This window comes from Micromys minutus (genome assembly GCF_963924665.1).
Source record: "Micromys minutus genome assembly, chromosome: 3".
Lineage (NCBI taxonomy): Eukaryota > Metazoa > Chordata > Mammalia > Rodentia > Muridae > Micromys > Micromys minutus.
Genome location: NC_137972.1, coordinates 16,924,662 through 16,941,302, shown reverse-complemented (window position 1 = coordinate 16,941,302; position 16,641 = coordinate 16,924,662). Strand labels below are relative to the sequence as shown.

Here is a 16,641-nt window from a genome sequence, read left to right as displayed (position 1 = left end):
ACTCTAAACTCTGTACTTCCATATCTGATATCAAATCAATCTTCAGAGATTCAACAACTTTTTCATTTTTATTGACTGCAACCAACATCCTTCTCCTGGGCTGGTTCCACTACCTTTGGAAGCTTTTCTTAGCTCAAAATTTTGTCAAATATGTAGGATCCATTCATGATCTTCTGGGCTCCTCCAAAGGGCTTGCATCACTTCTCCAGCTCTTCTCTTTGTAGCATTCTCAGGTTTAGTTGACTCCACCCAACTGCTGCTGATGTTTTTGGTGGTTATCCCATGATACTGATATCTCCAATATGCTTGGATCTTTTGCTACAACTAGATTTCACTAACATCCTCTCACAGTCCCTATTTATGGTGCCAAATCTAAAATTTTTGTTAGTCCCCTCAGTCCTTGGTCATCAACAGAAAGAGAGGTTGTAATTTTTCCAGTATCCTTATCTGGATGGTCAAAGTGCCAAGTCTCAACTCCCCATCATGACCCTTCATACCTTCAAACAAATACATATTACCAAGTAAAGCTTTAGAAAGAAATGCAATCTTGACCCTCAAACAAAGCTTCTTTGTGTTCTCAGGAAAAAATTCCTGAAGATTGCATGAAATGGATGTCGGTCTCTTAATCACTGTTAATTAGGTCCAACAAATAAATATCAATTGTTTCAATAGTTCATTTTTTTCTTTAGTGTAAAGCCATATACTTATACCAGAAACTGGTCCATTCTACTTCTTGCTAGGGCTGAAACATGCACCCCACCAATTATATTCTATTACCATGTCTCTGTTTTTCAAATCCTTTACCTCCTAACATGGGCTGTCCTGAAACGTGCTCTGTTGAATGATGTTGTACTCAGAGACTTCTATATATCTTTGCCCTAAGTATTGAGATTAAAGGCATGGACCATTGTACCAGAACATAAGCTTTTGTACACCATTAACTTGTTCTGTCCCTACCTGGCCTAAAACTACAACATCTGCTTGCATTTGTCTTCTGGAATTAAAGATGTCATGTACAACCATGTCTGACATGTCTGGGACTAAGTTTTATTTTTTTTTTCAATTGAACAACTGTATTTTAAAAACAAAGTTAAATGTACAGATTATAAGCATATTTGCATAAAAGTACACAAACATATTCTTGTCAGTACTTGGTTTTTGTAAAGGTTTGATAGTGTGTATTAAGATCTTACTACTTACAGTGAGCATAATGTACATGTAAAACAAGATGTAACCTGGAAATAGTCAAAGTATTCTTGGTGTGTAAAGATTAAGCATAATGGTTTTTCATTTTCTTTTTTTGTCCTGAAATTAATATAGTCTGTGAGTTGTTTCTGGAGTGTTCAGAGCTTTCTGGGGTTAGTATCCAATTATCAGTGACTACATATTATGTCTGTTCTTTAGTGACTGGTTTATCTCACTCAGGATGATGTTCTCTAGATGCATCCATTTTCCTAAGAATTTCATAAAGTCATATATTCTGATACCTGAGTAATTCTCCATTGTGTAAATATGCCACAATATTGGTATCCATTCATCTACTGAAGGACATCTGGGTTCTTTCCAGCTTCTGGCTATTATAAATAGGGCTGCTATGAATATTGCAGTGCATGTGTGTGTGTTGTATGTGGGAGCTTCTCTGGGTATATGCCCAGAAGTGGAATAACTGGGTCTTCAGTAGTATTATGTCCAATTTTCAGAGGAATCACCAGACAGATTTCGAGAGTGGTTGTACCAATTTACAACCACAACAACAGTGGATAAGTGTTCTCTTTCTCTGCATGCTTGCCAGCATCTGAGGTCAATTGAGTTTTTAATTTAGCCATTCTGACAGATGTAAAGTGAAATCTCATGGTTGTTTTGATTTGTGTTTCCCTGATGGCTAAGCATGGCCAGGCCTTCCTTGTATGTTTCTCAGCCATTTGATATTCCTCAATTGAGAACTTTTTTTTAGCTCTGTAACCCGTTTTAATAGGGTTGTTTGATACTTTGGTTTCTAGCTTCTTGAGATCTTTGTATACCTTGGATGTTAGGCCTCTATCTGATTGAGGGTTGGTAAAGATATCCCCCAGTCTCTTGGCTGCCATTTTGTTTTCTTGACAGTGTCCTTAGGTTAATAGAATCTTTGCAATCTCATTAAGACCCATTTTTTAGTATTTGACCTTAGAGCAAGAGCCATTGGTGTTCTGTTCAGGAATTTTTCTCCTGAGCCTATGGGTTCTTAGGTTTTCCTTAATTTCTCTTCTAATAGTTTCCATGTACATGGTTTAATGTGGAGATCTTTAATTCACTTAGACTTGAGCTTTGTACAAGTAGATAAGAAAGGGTCTATATTTATTCTTCTGCATGCTGATTGCCAGTTGGACCAACACCGTTTGTTGAAGAGGCTGTCCTCTTTTCCATTGAATGTTTACAGCTTCTTTGGTAAAAATCAAGTGACCATATATGGGAGGGCTCATTTGTTGATCTTCTATCTTATTAAATTGATCCACATTTCTATCACTGTACCAGTACTATGCAGTTTATAGCAGAGTTGCCTTGAAAAATAGCTTGAGATCAGGGATAGTGATTCCTGCAGATGGTTTCTTGTTGTTGAGGATAGATTTCACTATTCTAGATCTTATTTTATTCCAGATGAAATTGCACATTGCTCTTTCGAACTCTATGAAGAATTGTGTTGGATTTTTGATGGAGATTGTGTTTAATCTGTAGATTGCTTTTGGTAAGATGGTCATTTTTACAATCCATGAACATGATAGAACTTTCCATTTTCTGACATTTTCCTCAATTTCCTTTTTTAGAGGTTTATAGTTCTTGTCATACAGGCCCTTCACATGTTTAGTTAGAGTCACTCCAAGGTATTTTATAGTGTTTCTGACTATTGTGAAGGGTATCGTTTCCATAATTAATTTCTTCATGTTTTGCCTTTGAGTAGAGGAAGGCTACTGATTTGTTTGACATAATTTTATATCCAGCCATATTGCTGAACTTTTTTATTAGCTGTAGAATTTCTCTGGTGGAATTTTTGTGGTCACTTAAGTACACTATCATGTCATCCTCAAATAGTCATGTTTTTACTTCTTCCTTTCCAATATGTATCCCTTTGATTTCCTTTTGCTGTTTAATTTTTTTGGCCAGAACTTTTAGTCCTTTGTTGAATAGATGGGGGAGAGGAGGCATCCTTGTCAAGACCCTTATTTTAGTGGGATTGCTTCAAATTTCCCACCGTTAAGTTTGATGTTGGCTGTTGTTTTGTGTATATTGTTTTTATTATGTTTAGATATGGTCATTGGATTCATGTTCTTTCCATGATTTTTAACATGTAGGGGTTTTGAATTTTTTTAAATGCTTTCTCAGCATCTAGTGAGATGACTATGTGTTTTTTTTCCCTTTGAGTTTGTTTATATGGTTAATTACATTGATGGATTTACATATATTAAACTATTCCTGCATCCCAGGGATGAAGCCTACTTGATTATGTTGAATGATCGTTTTGATGTGTTCTTGGATTCAGTTTGTAAGTATTTTTTTGAGTATTTTTGCATCAATGTTCATTAGTGAGATTGGTATGAAGTTCTCTTCTCTTTTAGAGTCTTTGTGTGGTTTAGGAACAAGGGTTATTGTGGCCTCAAAAAAACTGAGTTAGGTAGTATTTCCTCTGATTGTATTTTGTGGAACAGTTTGGAGAATATTGGTATTAGCGCCTAAATTTTCATGTCCAGTGTTCCTCAAGATCTGGGAAAATAGTGTGCATTTTTCATACCCAATATCTAGATCACAGACATGTCCGGCTTCAATCTGTGCCCAGAGCCACAGGCAGAACCAGCACACAGCCATCAGAACTAGAGGCATGCCCGCAGAAATCTGATCACCCAGAAGAGACATAGGAGCCCTCTCCTCCTTGAACTCACGGGTGAGCCCATATTCTTACTCACCTGACTATCTGGGGAGAGGTATCCATAAATTCTCATGGTGTAGGGATCTTAGTGCAGTCTGGAATTAGACAGCTCCAACTGTGGCCAGAGCCACAAGTAGAGCCAGCATATAGCCATCACAACTAATGCCCTGCCTGCAGAAAAATAAAAATAAGCAACCAGGAGTGGTCTCCCTCCTGAGCACACTAGCCCACTGGTGTGGCCACAGTCTCTTTCTCCACTGCCTGAGGGTAGACGTCGGGAACTGTCAGGGCACGGGTATCATAGTTCCTCTTGGTTCTGTATCCTTCAGGACTACATCTGCACCCAGAGATAGAGACAACTTATGAACATCAGAAATCACAGCCTTCCCATAGAGGGCTAAACAGCCATGGCTGATCTTTCTATGGAGCCCACAGTCAATAGACACACAGGAGAGTCAAGCTCCATTCAGAGACAACAAGGTCAACTAACATCAAAGATAAGATGGCAAGAGTCAAACACAAGAATCAAAGCAGTAGAAACCAAGACAACCTGGAAACAAAGGAACCCAGCTCTCCCAACACAGCAAACAGTATATATCCCAACACACCAGAAAAACAAGATTTAGACTTTAAAATGTGCCTTAAATGATGATAGAGGGCATCAAGAAACACGTGAATAATTCCCTTAAAAATGCAGGAGAACAAAAATAAACAAGTAAAAAGCTCTTAGAGGTATACAAGAAACACAAGTAAAATTATAACAGAACTTACCTAAACCATTCAGAATCTAAGATCAGAAATTGAAACAATAAATACAACACAAAGAGAGACAACACTGGAGGCAGAAAACCTAAGAAAGATGTCAAGAGACATAGACACAAGCATCACCAAAAGAATAGAAGATATGAAAGAAAGAATCTCATGGGAATAAGATACCATAGATAGCACTGACTCAACTGTAAAAAAAACTCTCAAAAATTTAAAAGTACTAACTTACAACATCCAGAAAATTCAGGACACAATGGGGAAAACAAACCTAAGGATAATAGCTGAAAAAGAGAGGAAAGACTCAAAATTAAAAGGTCCAATAAATATTTTCAACAAAATTATAAAAGAAAAGTTTACTAACCTAAAAAAAGATATAACTATGAACATAAAAGAAGCCAACAAGACACTAAAAATATTGGACAAAAAAAGAGAAAATCCGCCCAACACATAATAGTCAAAACACCATGCATGCCAAACAGAAAAAAAATTATTAAAAGCAATAAGAGGAAAAGGAATGGTAACACATAAAGGCAGACAGATTAGAATTACACTAGACTTCTCAACAAAACCTACAAAGCTAGACATTTCTTAACAGACTTCATATAGACAATAAGACAACACAAATGTAAGCCTAAGTTACTATATCCAGCAAAACTCACAATTACTTACAGAAAGAAATCAAGTTATTCCAGGACAAGACAAATTTACCTAAATTATGTCCATAAATCAAGCCCTACTAAGGCTAATAGATGAAAAACTGCAACACAAGGAAAGAAACTACAACCTAGGTAAAGCAAAAAATAAATAAATAAATAAATAAATAAATAATAGTCATGGAACATAAACAAAAGAAGAAATGTACACCGACATAATTCTACCTCTAACAACAAAAATAATAAAAAAGTAATAATAATTCCTTAATATCTATTAACATTAATGGACTAAAAACTCAAAAGACAAAGATTATCACATTAGAAATTTAAACATAACCCAGCATTTTGATGCATACAGGAAACTCATCTGAGCAACAAAAGGAGGTAATACTGTAGAGTAAAAAATTGGAAAAAATTTCCAGGCAAATGATCCCATGAAACAACCTGAAGTAGGCCTCCTACTTTCAAATAAATATAGATTTTCATAGAAAAGACATCAGAAAGATACGTAAGGACACTTTGTACTCAACCAAAAAAACAAAATCTATCAAGTATCAAATCTCTCAACAATCTATCATAGATGAACATCTATGCTTCAAATACAAGGACACCCACATTCATAAAAGAAATTTAATAAATGTCAAAGCATATATTGCACCACACATCACAATAGTGGGAGACTTCAACACATTATTCTCATCAATGGACAGATTATGGAAGAAGAAACTGAACAGAGATATAGTGAAACTAGCAGAAGTTATGTACCAAATCAGTTTAACATACCTTTATAGAATATTTCATCCTAAAATAAAAGAATATACCTCCTTCTCATCACTTCATGGCACCTGTTCAAAAATTGACCATATAAGCCTCAATAGATAAAAGAATATTGAAATAATCCTGTGCATCCTATCAGATCAGTATTGACTAAGGTTGGTCTTCTATTAAAAAGAAAACATGCCATATACACATGGAACCTAAACAATGCTCAACTCAATGATAGCTTAGTCAAGAAAGAAAAAAAAAAGTTTTTTTTTTAAATTTAATGAAAATGAAGGCACAATCTACCAAAATGTATGGGATACAATGAAAGCAGTACTAAGAGGAAAACTCATAGCTAAAGAGCATATGCTAACAGCTTGACAGCACACCTGAAATGTCTATAATAAAAAGTAGGAGATAGACCCAAGAGGACTACATGGCAAGAAATAATAAAACTTAAATCGGAAATCAACCAAATAAGAAAAAAAGGAACTAAACAAAGGCTTAACAAAACGAGTAGCTGGCTTTTTGAGAAAGTCAACACAATTGAAAAACCCTTAGCCAGACTTATGAGAGGAAACAGCGAGAATATCCAAAATTTACAAACTCAGAAATGAAAAGGAAAACATTACAACAGAAACTGATGAAATTCAAAAAAATTATCTGAATATACTACAAAAACCTATACTCAAAAAACTGGAAAATCTAGAGGAAATGGTCAAGTTTCTGGACACATTCCAGGTACCAAAGTTAAATCAGGATGAGATAAATGATATGAACAGCAGTATAACCCTTAAAGAAATGGAGGCAGTCATCAAAAATATCCCAATCAAAAAAAGCCAGAGGCCGATAGCTTTAGTGCAGAATTCTATCAGACCTTCCAAGAAGACCTAATACCAATATTCTCCAAACAATTCCACAAAATAGAAACAGGGAACACTAACCAATTCTTTCTTCACAGTTACTCATGCTCATCCTTAACCAAACAAAGACCCTACAAAGAAAGAGAACTTTAGACTATTTCCCTCATGAACATTGATGCAGAAAGTATTCAATAAAATCTTTCAAAACCAAATTCAAGAATACATCAAAAAAATCATACACAATGATCCAAGAGGCTTCATCCCTAGGATGTGGATGCAAGGATGTTTCAATATATGGAAATCCATCAATGCAATCCACCCTACAAACAAACTTAAAGAAAAAAGAAAAAAAAAAAAAAAACACATGATCATCTCACTAAAAATTGAGTAAGCACTTGACATAATTTACCATTTTTTCATGTTAAAATTCTTGGAAAGATCAGAAATTCAAGGCACATATAAAATAAATTCAATATACAGCAAACAGTTAGCCAACATCAAACTAAATAGGGAGAAACCTGAAGAAATTCCACTAAAATGAGGTACTAGACAAGGCTTCCCACTTGCCCCCTACCTATTTGATATACTACTGGAAGTATAATCTAGAGCATATGACAGGAAAACAAAAAGGTAAAGGAAATACTATTTGGAAAATCTCAATATTAGCAGATGTTATAATGATATTCTTGAGTGTCCCCAAAAATGTCTACAGAGCACTTCTACAGCTAATAAGCAAATTCAGCAATGTACCTGTATATAAAATTAATTCAAACAAATCAATATCCTTCCACTACAGAAAGGACAAACAGCCTGAGAAAGAAATTAGAATATAAAATACCTTGGTGTGATCCTAAGCAAGCAAGTGAAGGATCTGTATGAAAAGGACTTCAAGTCTCTGGAGAAGGAAATTGAAGATCTCAGAAGATGGAAAAGTTTCCCATGCTCATGGATTAGATGCATCAACATAGTAAAAATGGCCATCTTGCCTAAGGCTATCTAAAAATTCAATGACACTCCCACCAAAATTTCAACTCAATACTTTATAAAGTTAGAAAGTACAACTTGAAAATTCATTTGGAATCACAAAAAATCCAAGATAGCAAAAAACATAATCAATAATAATGATAATAATAATAGTAATAATAATAATAATAATAATAATAATAATAATAATAATAATAATAATAATAATAATAATAATAATAAAACTTTTGGAAAAATCATCACTCCTAACCTAAAATGTATTACAGATCAATTCTGGGAAAAAATGTATGACATTAGTACAGAGACTGGCAGGTAGACCAATGGAATAAAACCAAAAGCCAAGTAATTAATCCATGAACTTATGGTCAGTTGATGTTTGACAATGGAGCTAAAAACTTTCAATGGAGAAAGGAAAGCCTCTTAAACAAATAGTACTGGTTCAACTGACAGTAAGCATGCAGAAAATACAAATAGATTCTTTCTTATCTCCTTGTAAAAAACTCAAGTCTAAGTGGATCAAAGACCTTCACATAAAACCACTGCAACTAATAAAAGAGAAAGTGTAGAAAAACTTAGAACACATAGGAATGGAGGAAACTTTCAGAACAGAATAACAATGAATTATGCTCTCAGATCAAGAATCAACAAATGGGACCTCACAAAATTGCATAAGTTATGTAAGGCAAAGGGCATTTGCAAAATGACAAACTGACAACCAACAGATTGTGTAAAGATCTTTATCAATCCTACATCTGATAGAGGGAAAATATCCAATATATACAAAGAACTCAAAAAGTATGACTCTAGAGAATTAAATAATCCTCTTGAAAAAGAAAAGGCTAAAGAAAGAATTGTCAACTGAGGAATATCAAATGGATGGGAAGCACCTAAAGAAATGATCAACAACCCTATTCATTAGGGAAATGCAAATCATAATCACGATGAGATCCCACCTCACACCAGACAGAATGGCTAAAATCAAAATTTCAGGTGACAGCTGATGCTGGTGAGCATGTGTAAAAATAGGAATACTTGTCCACTCTTTGTGGGATTGTAAGCTGATACAACAATTCTGAAAATCATTCTGGCGGTTTGTTCGGACAATTAAATATAGTAATACGTGAAAACACAGCTATTCCTCTCCTGGGCATATACCCAACTGAACTTACAACATCTAACAAAGACACATGTTCACCATTTTCAAACAGCCTAATCCATAATAACCAAAAACTGGAAAAAACCCAAATCTCCTTCAACAGAGGAAACAGAACTTGTGGTACATTTACACATTTGAGTACTACTCATATATTTAAAAAAACATATTTTAGGCAAATAAATGAAACTTGAATCTACCATCCTGAATAAGGTTACCCCATCACAAAACATCACTCATGGTATGTATTCATGGATAAGCAGATACTTTCCCAAAAGCCTCAAATTACCCTTGAAACAATTCTCAGAATTTATGAATGTCAAAGAGAAGGAAGGGCAGAAGGTAGATGCTGCAGTCCTTAGAAGGAAGAACAAAACACTCTTGGGAGGAAATAATGGGACAAGTAGAGAAGCAGAGATTGGAGAAAACATCATCAAATGATTGCCTCACATGTGGATCCATCCCATATTCAGCCACTAAACCCACACACTATTCTTGATGCCAAGTTGTAATTATTGGCAGAAATTTGGTATGAACTCCTACTCAGTGGCTTTGTCAGAACCATACTGATACAGATTTGGATACTTGCAACTAACCATGAGACTAAACTTGGGGACCCCAATGAAGGAGCAAGAGAATGAAATGAAGGAGATGAAAGGGTTGGCAACCCCATAGTAAGAAAAAAATTATCAACTAACCAAACCCATCACAACTCCCAGATTCTAAACCACCAGCCTAGAAGTTAGCATGGAGAGACTCATGGCTCCAGGTGCATATAGAGCAGAGGGTAGCATTCTCTGGCATCAGTGGGATGAGAGCCCTTTGGTACAGTGAAGGCTCATTTTCCCAGTGTAAAGGAATGCCAAGGATGGTTGGGAGAAGGAACAACTTCATGAACTTAATGGGAGGGGAAAGGGGTATCTAGTGGGGGAAAGGGATAACATCTGAAATATAAATACAGAGAATATCCAATAAAAGAAATTCTAGATCAAAAGTATGCTCTCCTTTTCTGGATGAATCCCAGAATAAAGTCACACACTATTCTTGGTTGCAGTCATCTGCTCTTCCTATGGTTTGTCACTCTCTATGTTACCACTTTCCCAACTGTAACCCTATATGAAACTGCAGGCTATAAAATAATTTCATAACTCAGGAACTGAATATGATGCCAAATACCAGAAATCTCAAAGTTTGAAGGCAGAACCAGGAAGACCAGGCTTAGTCTGTATAAAATAATACTTAATACAGACATACTAAAATTAATAGCAGTACTAATAATCTCTGTGACTATAACATATTAATACATCATGTAAGACTGTCTGTCCTCTGGCCATTACTTTGAAAGTGTTCTTTAAAATGTCGTTCCAGGAGAGACAGAAAGACGTTGTCCAGGAGGTTTAGAAACTATCTCTCCACATGGACAAAGCCACATATAAGTAGAAATGAGGTAGACCTCCCATTCTTCCATCACAGAACTCCTTTAGCAGATATACAACTTCAATAAAGTCACTAGATTTAAAATCAACTAAAAAAAATCAGTAGCCTTCATCTACTCTAAGGATAAACAGGCTGAGAAAAAAGTTAAGGAACCGACACCCATATCAATAGTCACAAATAATATAAATTACCTTGATGTGGCTCTAATCAAGCAACTGAAAGATAGTTATTTTATGAACATTAAATCTCTGAAGAAAGAAATTGAAGATTTCAGAAAATGGAAAGATCTCTCATGCTTATTTATAGGCAGGGTTAATATAATTAAAATGGCCATCTTGACAAAAATGATCAACAGATTCAATGCAGTCCCCATTAAATTCCAACTCAATTCTTCATAGTATCAGAAAGAGCAATCTGCAAATTTATTTGAAAAAATATAAAACCTAGGATAGGAAAAACTCTTCTCTTGTGAAATTTGGGTTGTTTTATTTTGTCAAAATCTTATTCTGCACCTAATGCAACAATAAATTGGTTTTTTTTGTTTGTTTGTTATTTTTCTTTCTGAGTTTGTTTATATAGTGAATTGCATTGATGTGTTTCCATATAATGAATTTATTTTGCACCCCTAGAACGAAGTCTACTTGATCATGATGAATGATCTTTTTGATGAGTTCTTGGATTAGATTTGCAAGAATTTTATTGAGTACTTTGCATTGATATTTATGAAGAAAATTTGTCTGAATTTTTTTTCTTTGTTGAGTCTTGGTGTAGTTTAGTTATAATGATATGTATTCACTTATAAGTAGACATCAGCCAGGAAATACAGAATGCTCATGCTACACAAGAGACTCAAGTATCTGGAAAGAAAGAAGGGCACAAGCAAGATGCTGTAGTCTCAGTTGAAAGCAGGAATTGAATGATCTTGGAAGGCAAGTGTAGAGATAGAACTGAGTGTGAAAGGAAATTTTGAAAGGAGTGTAGTTCAGGTTCAGGTGTGGGTATAGGTGGATGAGAGAGCCAGATGGCCATTAGAATGAATGGAAATCTGCAACTGATAGGGAAGAGGTGTTAGGGGACATCTCCACTAAGAGATGAAGATCTGTGATAGGGAGGCACACATGAATCAGTAGAATATGGAGCTTGGGAGACTGCCCCAGTTTTCCAGAAAAGAAACCCATAGGAGCCATATGGACACGAACACACCCACAAAACCTTCCATGCTAAACTTGTTTTGTTTACAAGACATTCATGAGTTGGGGATGGAGCAAAGACTGACAGAACACCCAATTGATATCTGGCACAACTTGAAACATATCCCAGGTCAAAGCACCAATCCTTGACCCTATAAATGATACTTGTTATGCTTGCAGACACAAATATAGTATGACTCTCCTCTGTGAGGCTCCACCCAGCTGCTTACTTAAACAGATAAAGAAACCTACACCAAACAATACATGAAAATTGAATACTCTTATTGAAGAATAGAAGGAAGAATTGTGAATCCTGATGAGGAGAGGAAATCTACAGGAAGACCAAGTAGATCAACTATCCTGGACCCATGGGGCTCTCAGAGATTGAACCACCAAACAAAGAATATACCTAGGACTGGATCTAGGCTTCCCTGATACTGCAAGAGAAATGTCTATAGTTGACATTTGAAGACTGACAATATTAATACCCACTCAAAGGGAGCAAAACCAATGTACTTATGAAAACCACAAGGAAAAAGAAAGGCTGACTTGGAAGAGAGCTGTTCAATATCCCCAACTGTGTAGGATTTTTGGTGTTTTCACTGTTGAAGCTCATCTTCAATTCATGGCAGTGTAATTAGACACATAGAGCTATTTTAAATGTTTTGTATAGTTGAGGATTGTTTTGTGACTGACTATATCATCCCTTTTCAAAAAAAGGTACATGAAGTGCTGATAAAAATGCATTTTTGTTTCTGTTTTGGTAACATATTGTATATACAAACAATATTTAATTGTTTTTTGTCTGCATGATCTTTAAATTAACAGTCATTGGAAGTCTATAATTATTAATGTGATGGGTTTATTGTGGGATTTAAAATTTAGCAACTTTTAAAAAATACAGATGCCTTTGTATTTAAGTATAATTGTTCAGAATTCAGATATCATGGTATAAATTTTCTATGATGTGTGTGAAGTTTCATTCTCTTTTTCTTTTCAACCTTAATCATGGCTGAATGTTTATTATAGTAGATATCACAATGATGAATACAAATTGAGTGTTGGGTACATTTACATGGAATTCTTTTTAAAACATATACTCTGAGCTAATATATGTCTTTACTTCTGAGCTGTGTTTCTGTATGCAGGAGAATAATGGATCCAGGTTCTGTATGCAGGATATTAACCTGTGTCTTTTTATTGGAAAACTGAATTCAATTGATATTGAGAAATATTAAAGACCAGTGATTGTTATTTCTTATTATTTTCATGTTGATGGTATTAATGTGCATATGTGTTATTGATTGTACTAATATTGACATATTTATTTCAATTTTAACTTCTATGTAGGCATCTTCATGGGGTTACAATTTTCTCTCTAGTATTTTCTACAAGCCTGGTTTGTTGATAGATACTCTATGAATTTAGACATTTCTTCTTTTCTAAAATTATGGTGATTGAGAGATTCCCTGGGTATTGTACAGCTTACATATGGGTATCTTTGGAGTTTTAGAGGTTGCAAAGTCTCTGTTCAGGAATTTCTAGCTTTTAGAATTGCTAAGAAGTCTAATGTGCTTCTAATATGTCTGAAATTTTTTGTTACCTGCCCTTTCCATTGCTTCATTTAATATAATTTCCTGAGTCAGTAGATTTTATATTTTACTGATCATGTGCCAAGAGAATTACATTTTTTTCCAGTTAGTTGGTATTCTATAGGCTCTTGTATGATTATAGATATCTCTTTTTTCAGGTAGAAAATTTTATTCTAAGACTTCATTGAAAATATAATAGCCAGATACTGGATAGAACTCAGATGTTCTTCAGTACATGAATGGATACAAAAATTGTGGTATATTTAAACAATGGAGTACTAACAGTAGAGAAGTGTTCCTCTTTCTCTGCAACCTCACCAGCATCTGCTGTCATCTGCATTTTGGACTTGGCCAATCTGACTAGTGTGAGGTGGAATCATATGTTTCTTTTGATTTGCATTACCCTGATGGCTAAGGATGTAGAGTACTTCCTTAGATATTTCTCATCCATTTGATATTTCTCAATTGAGAAAGTTTGTTTAGCTCTGTACCCCATTTTTTAATAGGGCTGTTTGATTTTCTGGTGTCTAGCTTTTTGAGTTCTTTGTATACCTTGGATATTAGGCCTCCGTCTAATGTGGAGTTGGTAAAGATCTTTTCCAATTCTGTTGGCTGCCATTTTGTTTTCTTGACAATGTCTTTAGCTTTACAGAAACTTTGCAATCTCATTAAGTCCCATTTGTTAATCTTTGACCTTAGAGCTTGAGCCATTGGTGTTTTGTTCAGGAAATTTTCTCCTGTGCCTATATGTTCTAAGGTTTTCCCTATTTTCTCTTCTAATACTTTCAGTGTATCTGGTTTAATGTGGAGATCTTTCATCCACTTACACTTGAGGTTTGTACAAGGAGATAAGCAAGGGTCTATTTTCATTCTTTTGCATGCTGAGTGCTATTTGGACCGGCACCATTTGTTGAATAGGCTGTAATTTTCCATTGAATGTTTACAGCTCCTTTGTCAAAAATCAGATGACCATATACTTGGGGGCTCATTTCTGGACCTTGTATTCTATTCCATTGATCCACGTGCCTATTTCTGTCAAATACCTTGCAGTTTTTAGCACAGTTGCCTTGTAATATAGCTTTAGGACAGGGATAGTTATTCCCGCAGATGTTTTCTTGTTGTTGAGGATGGATTTTGCAATTCTACATCTTTTGTTATTCCAGATGAAATTGCACTTTGATGTTTCCAACTCAATGAAGAACTGGGATAGAATTTTGATGGGGATTGCATTGAATTTGCAGATTGCTTTTGGTAGGATGGCCATTTTTAAAATGTTGATCCTTCCAATCCATGAGCATGGGAGATCTTTCCATTTTCTGAGATCTTCCTTGATTTCCTTCTTTAGAGGTTTGAAGTTCTTGTCATATGGGTCATTCACTTGCTTAGTTAGAGTCACACCAAGGTATTCCATAATTTTTGTGACTATTGTGAAGGGCATCTTTTCTATAATTTTTTCTCCACATGTTTGTCCTTTCAATATAGGAAGGCTAATGATTTGTTTGAGTTAATTTTGTATTCAGCCATTTTGCTGAAATTTTTTATCAGTTATAGGAGTTCTCTGGTGGAATTTGTGGGGTCACTTAAGTACACTATCATGGCATCTGCAAAGAGTGATGTTTTTACTTCTTCCTTTCCGATTTGTATCCCCTTGATCTCCTTTTGCTGTCTAATTGCTCCAGCCAGTACTTCCAGTACTATGTTGAATAGGTAGGGAGATAGTGGGCAGCCTTGTAGAGTCCCTGATTTTAGTGGGATTGCTTCATGTTTCCCACCGTTAAGTTTGATGTTGGCTGTTGGTTTGCTGTATATTCCTTATATTATGTTTAGGTATGGACCATTGATTTCTGTTCTTTCCAGGACTTTTAATATGAAGGGGTGTTGAATTTTGCTAAATGCTTTCTCACCATCTAGTGAATTGACCATGTGATTTTATTCTTTGAGTTTGTTTATATGGTGGATTACATTGATGGATTTCCTTATATTAAACCATCCCTGCATCCCAGGGATGAAGCCTACTTGGTCATGGTGAATGATCGTTTTGCTATGTTCTTGGATTCATTTTGCAATGATTTTATTGAGTGTTTTTTCATAAATATTCATAAGTGAGATTGGCCTGAAGTTCGCTTTCCTTGTAGGTTCTTTGTGTGGTTTAGGGAAGAGGGTTATTGTAGCCTCAAAAAATGAGTTAGGTAGTATTCCATCTGATTCTATCTTGTGGGGCATATTGGTGCTATGGCCATAATAAATGTCTGATAAAGTTCTACACTGAACCCATCTGGACCTGGGCTTTTTTTGGTTGGGAGGCTTTTGTTGACTTCTATTTCTTTGGGTGTTATGGGATTATTAAATGGTTTATCTGGTCTGGCTTTAACTTTATAATCTTGTATCTGTCTAGGACTTAATTCACTTCCTCTAGATTTTCCAACTTTGTGGAGTTTAGGCTTTTGTAGAAGGATCTGATGATTTCTTGAATTTCCTCATTTTCTGTTTTTATGTCTCCACTTTCCTTTCTGTTTTTGTTAATTTGTATACTCTCTCTTTGCCCTCCAGTTAGTCTGGCTAGGGGTTTATCAATCTTGTTGATTTTCACAAAGCACCAGCTCTCAGTTTTATTGATTCTTTTGATGGTTCTTTTTGTTTCTATTTGATCTATTTCTGCCCTAATTTTGATTATTACTTGCTGTCTACTCCTCTTGGGTGTATCTGCTTCCTTTTGTTCTAGAGCTTTTATCTGTGCTGTCAAGTTGCTGATGTATAATCTCTCCAGTTTCTTTTTGGAAGCGCTCATGGCTAAGAGTTTTCCTCTCAGTACTGCTTTCAATGCATCCCATAGGTTTGGGTATGTTGTGTTTTCATTTTCATTGAATTCTAGAAAATCCTTAATTTCTTTCTTTATTTCTTCTTTGAACCTACGATTGTGTAACAGAACGTTGTTTATTTTCCATGTTATGTGTGCCTTTTGTTGTCTTTGTTGTTTGTAAAGACCAGCCTTAGACCATGGTGTTCTGAGAGGATTTATTGGGAGTATTTTAATCTTTTTATATCGATTGAGGCTCATTTATGTTTCCAATTATGTGGTCATTTTTCGAAAAGGTGCTATGGGGTTCAGAGAAGAATTAGACTATGGTGATTTGATAGGATGCATGTGATATTTCAATCTTCTTATATCTATTGAGGCTTGTTTGGGCCCAATTATATAGTCAATTTTGGATAAGGTGCCATGAGGTGCTGAGAAGAAATTATATTCTTTTGTTTTAGGATAATATGTACTTTAGATATATATTAATTCCAATTGGTTCATAATGTCTGCTAGTTTACTGTTTCCTTGTTCAGTTTCTGTT

The 16,641-nt window shown here is 35.2% G+C and overlaps 1 protein-coding gene across 1 annotated transcript in view; it reads right to left on the bottom strand.

Annotated features, from left to right (window-relative positions):
- Positions 1-4,120: 4,120 nt before the first annotated feature.
- LOC308418401 (killer cell lectin-like receptor 7) overlaps positions 4,121-16,641 on the bottom strand; it is a gene marked incomplete at both ends in the record, with an annotated part of 39,074 nt that continues 26,553 nt past the window's right edge. The window contains one exon of the mRNA XM_080913753.1: positions 4,121-4,235. Coding sequence (XP_080769879.1) covers positions 4,121-4,235 — 115 coding nt within the window. The remainder of the gene's footprint in view (positions 4,236-16,641) is intronic.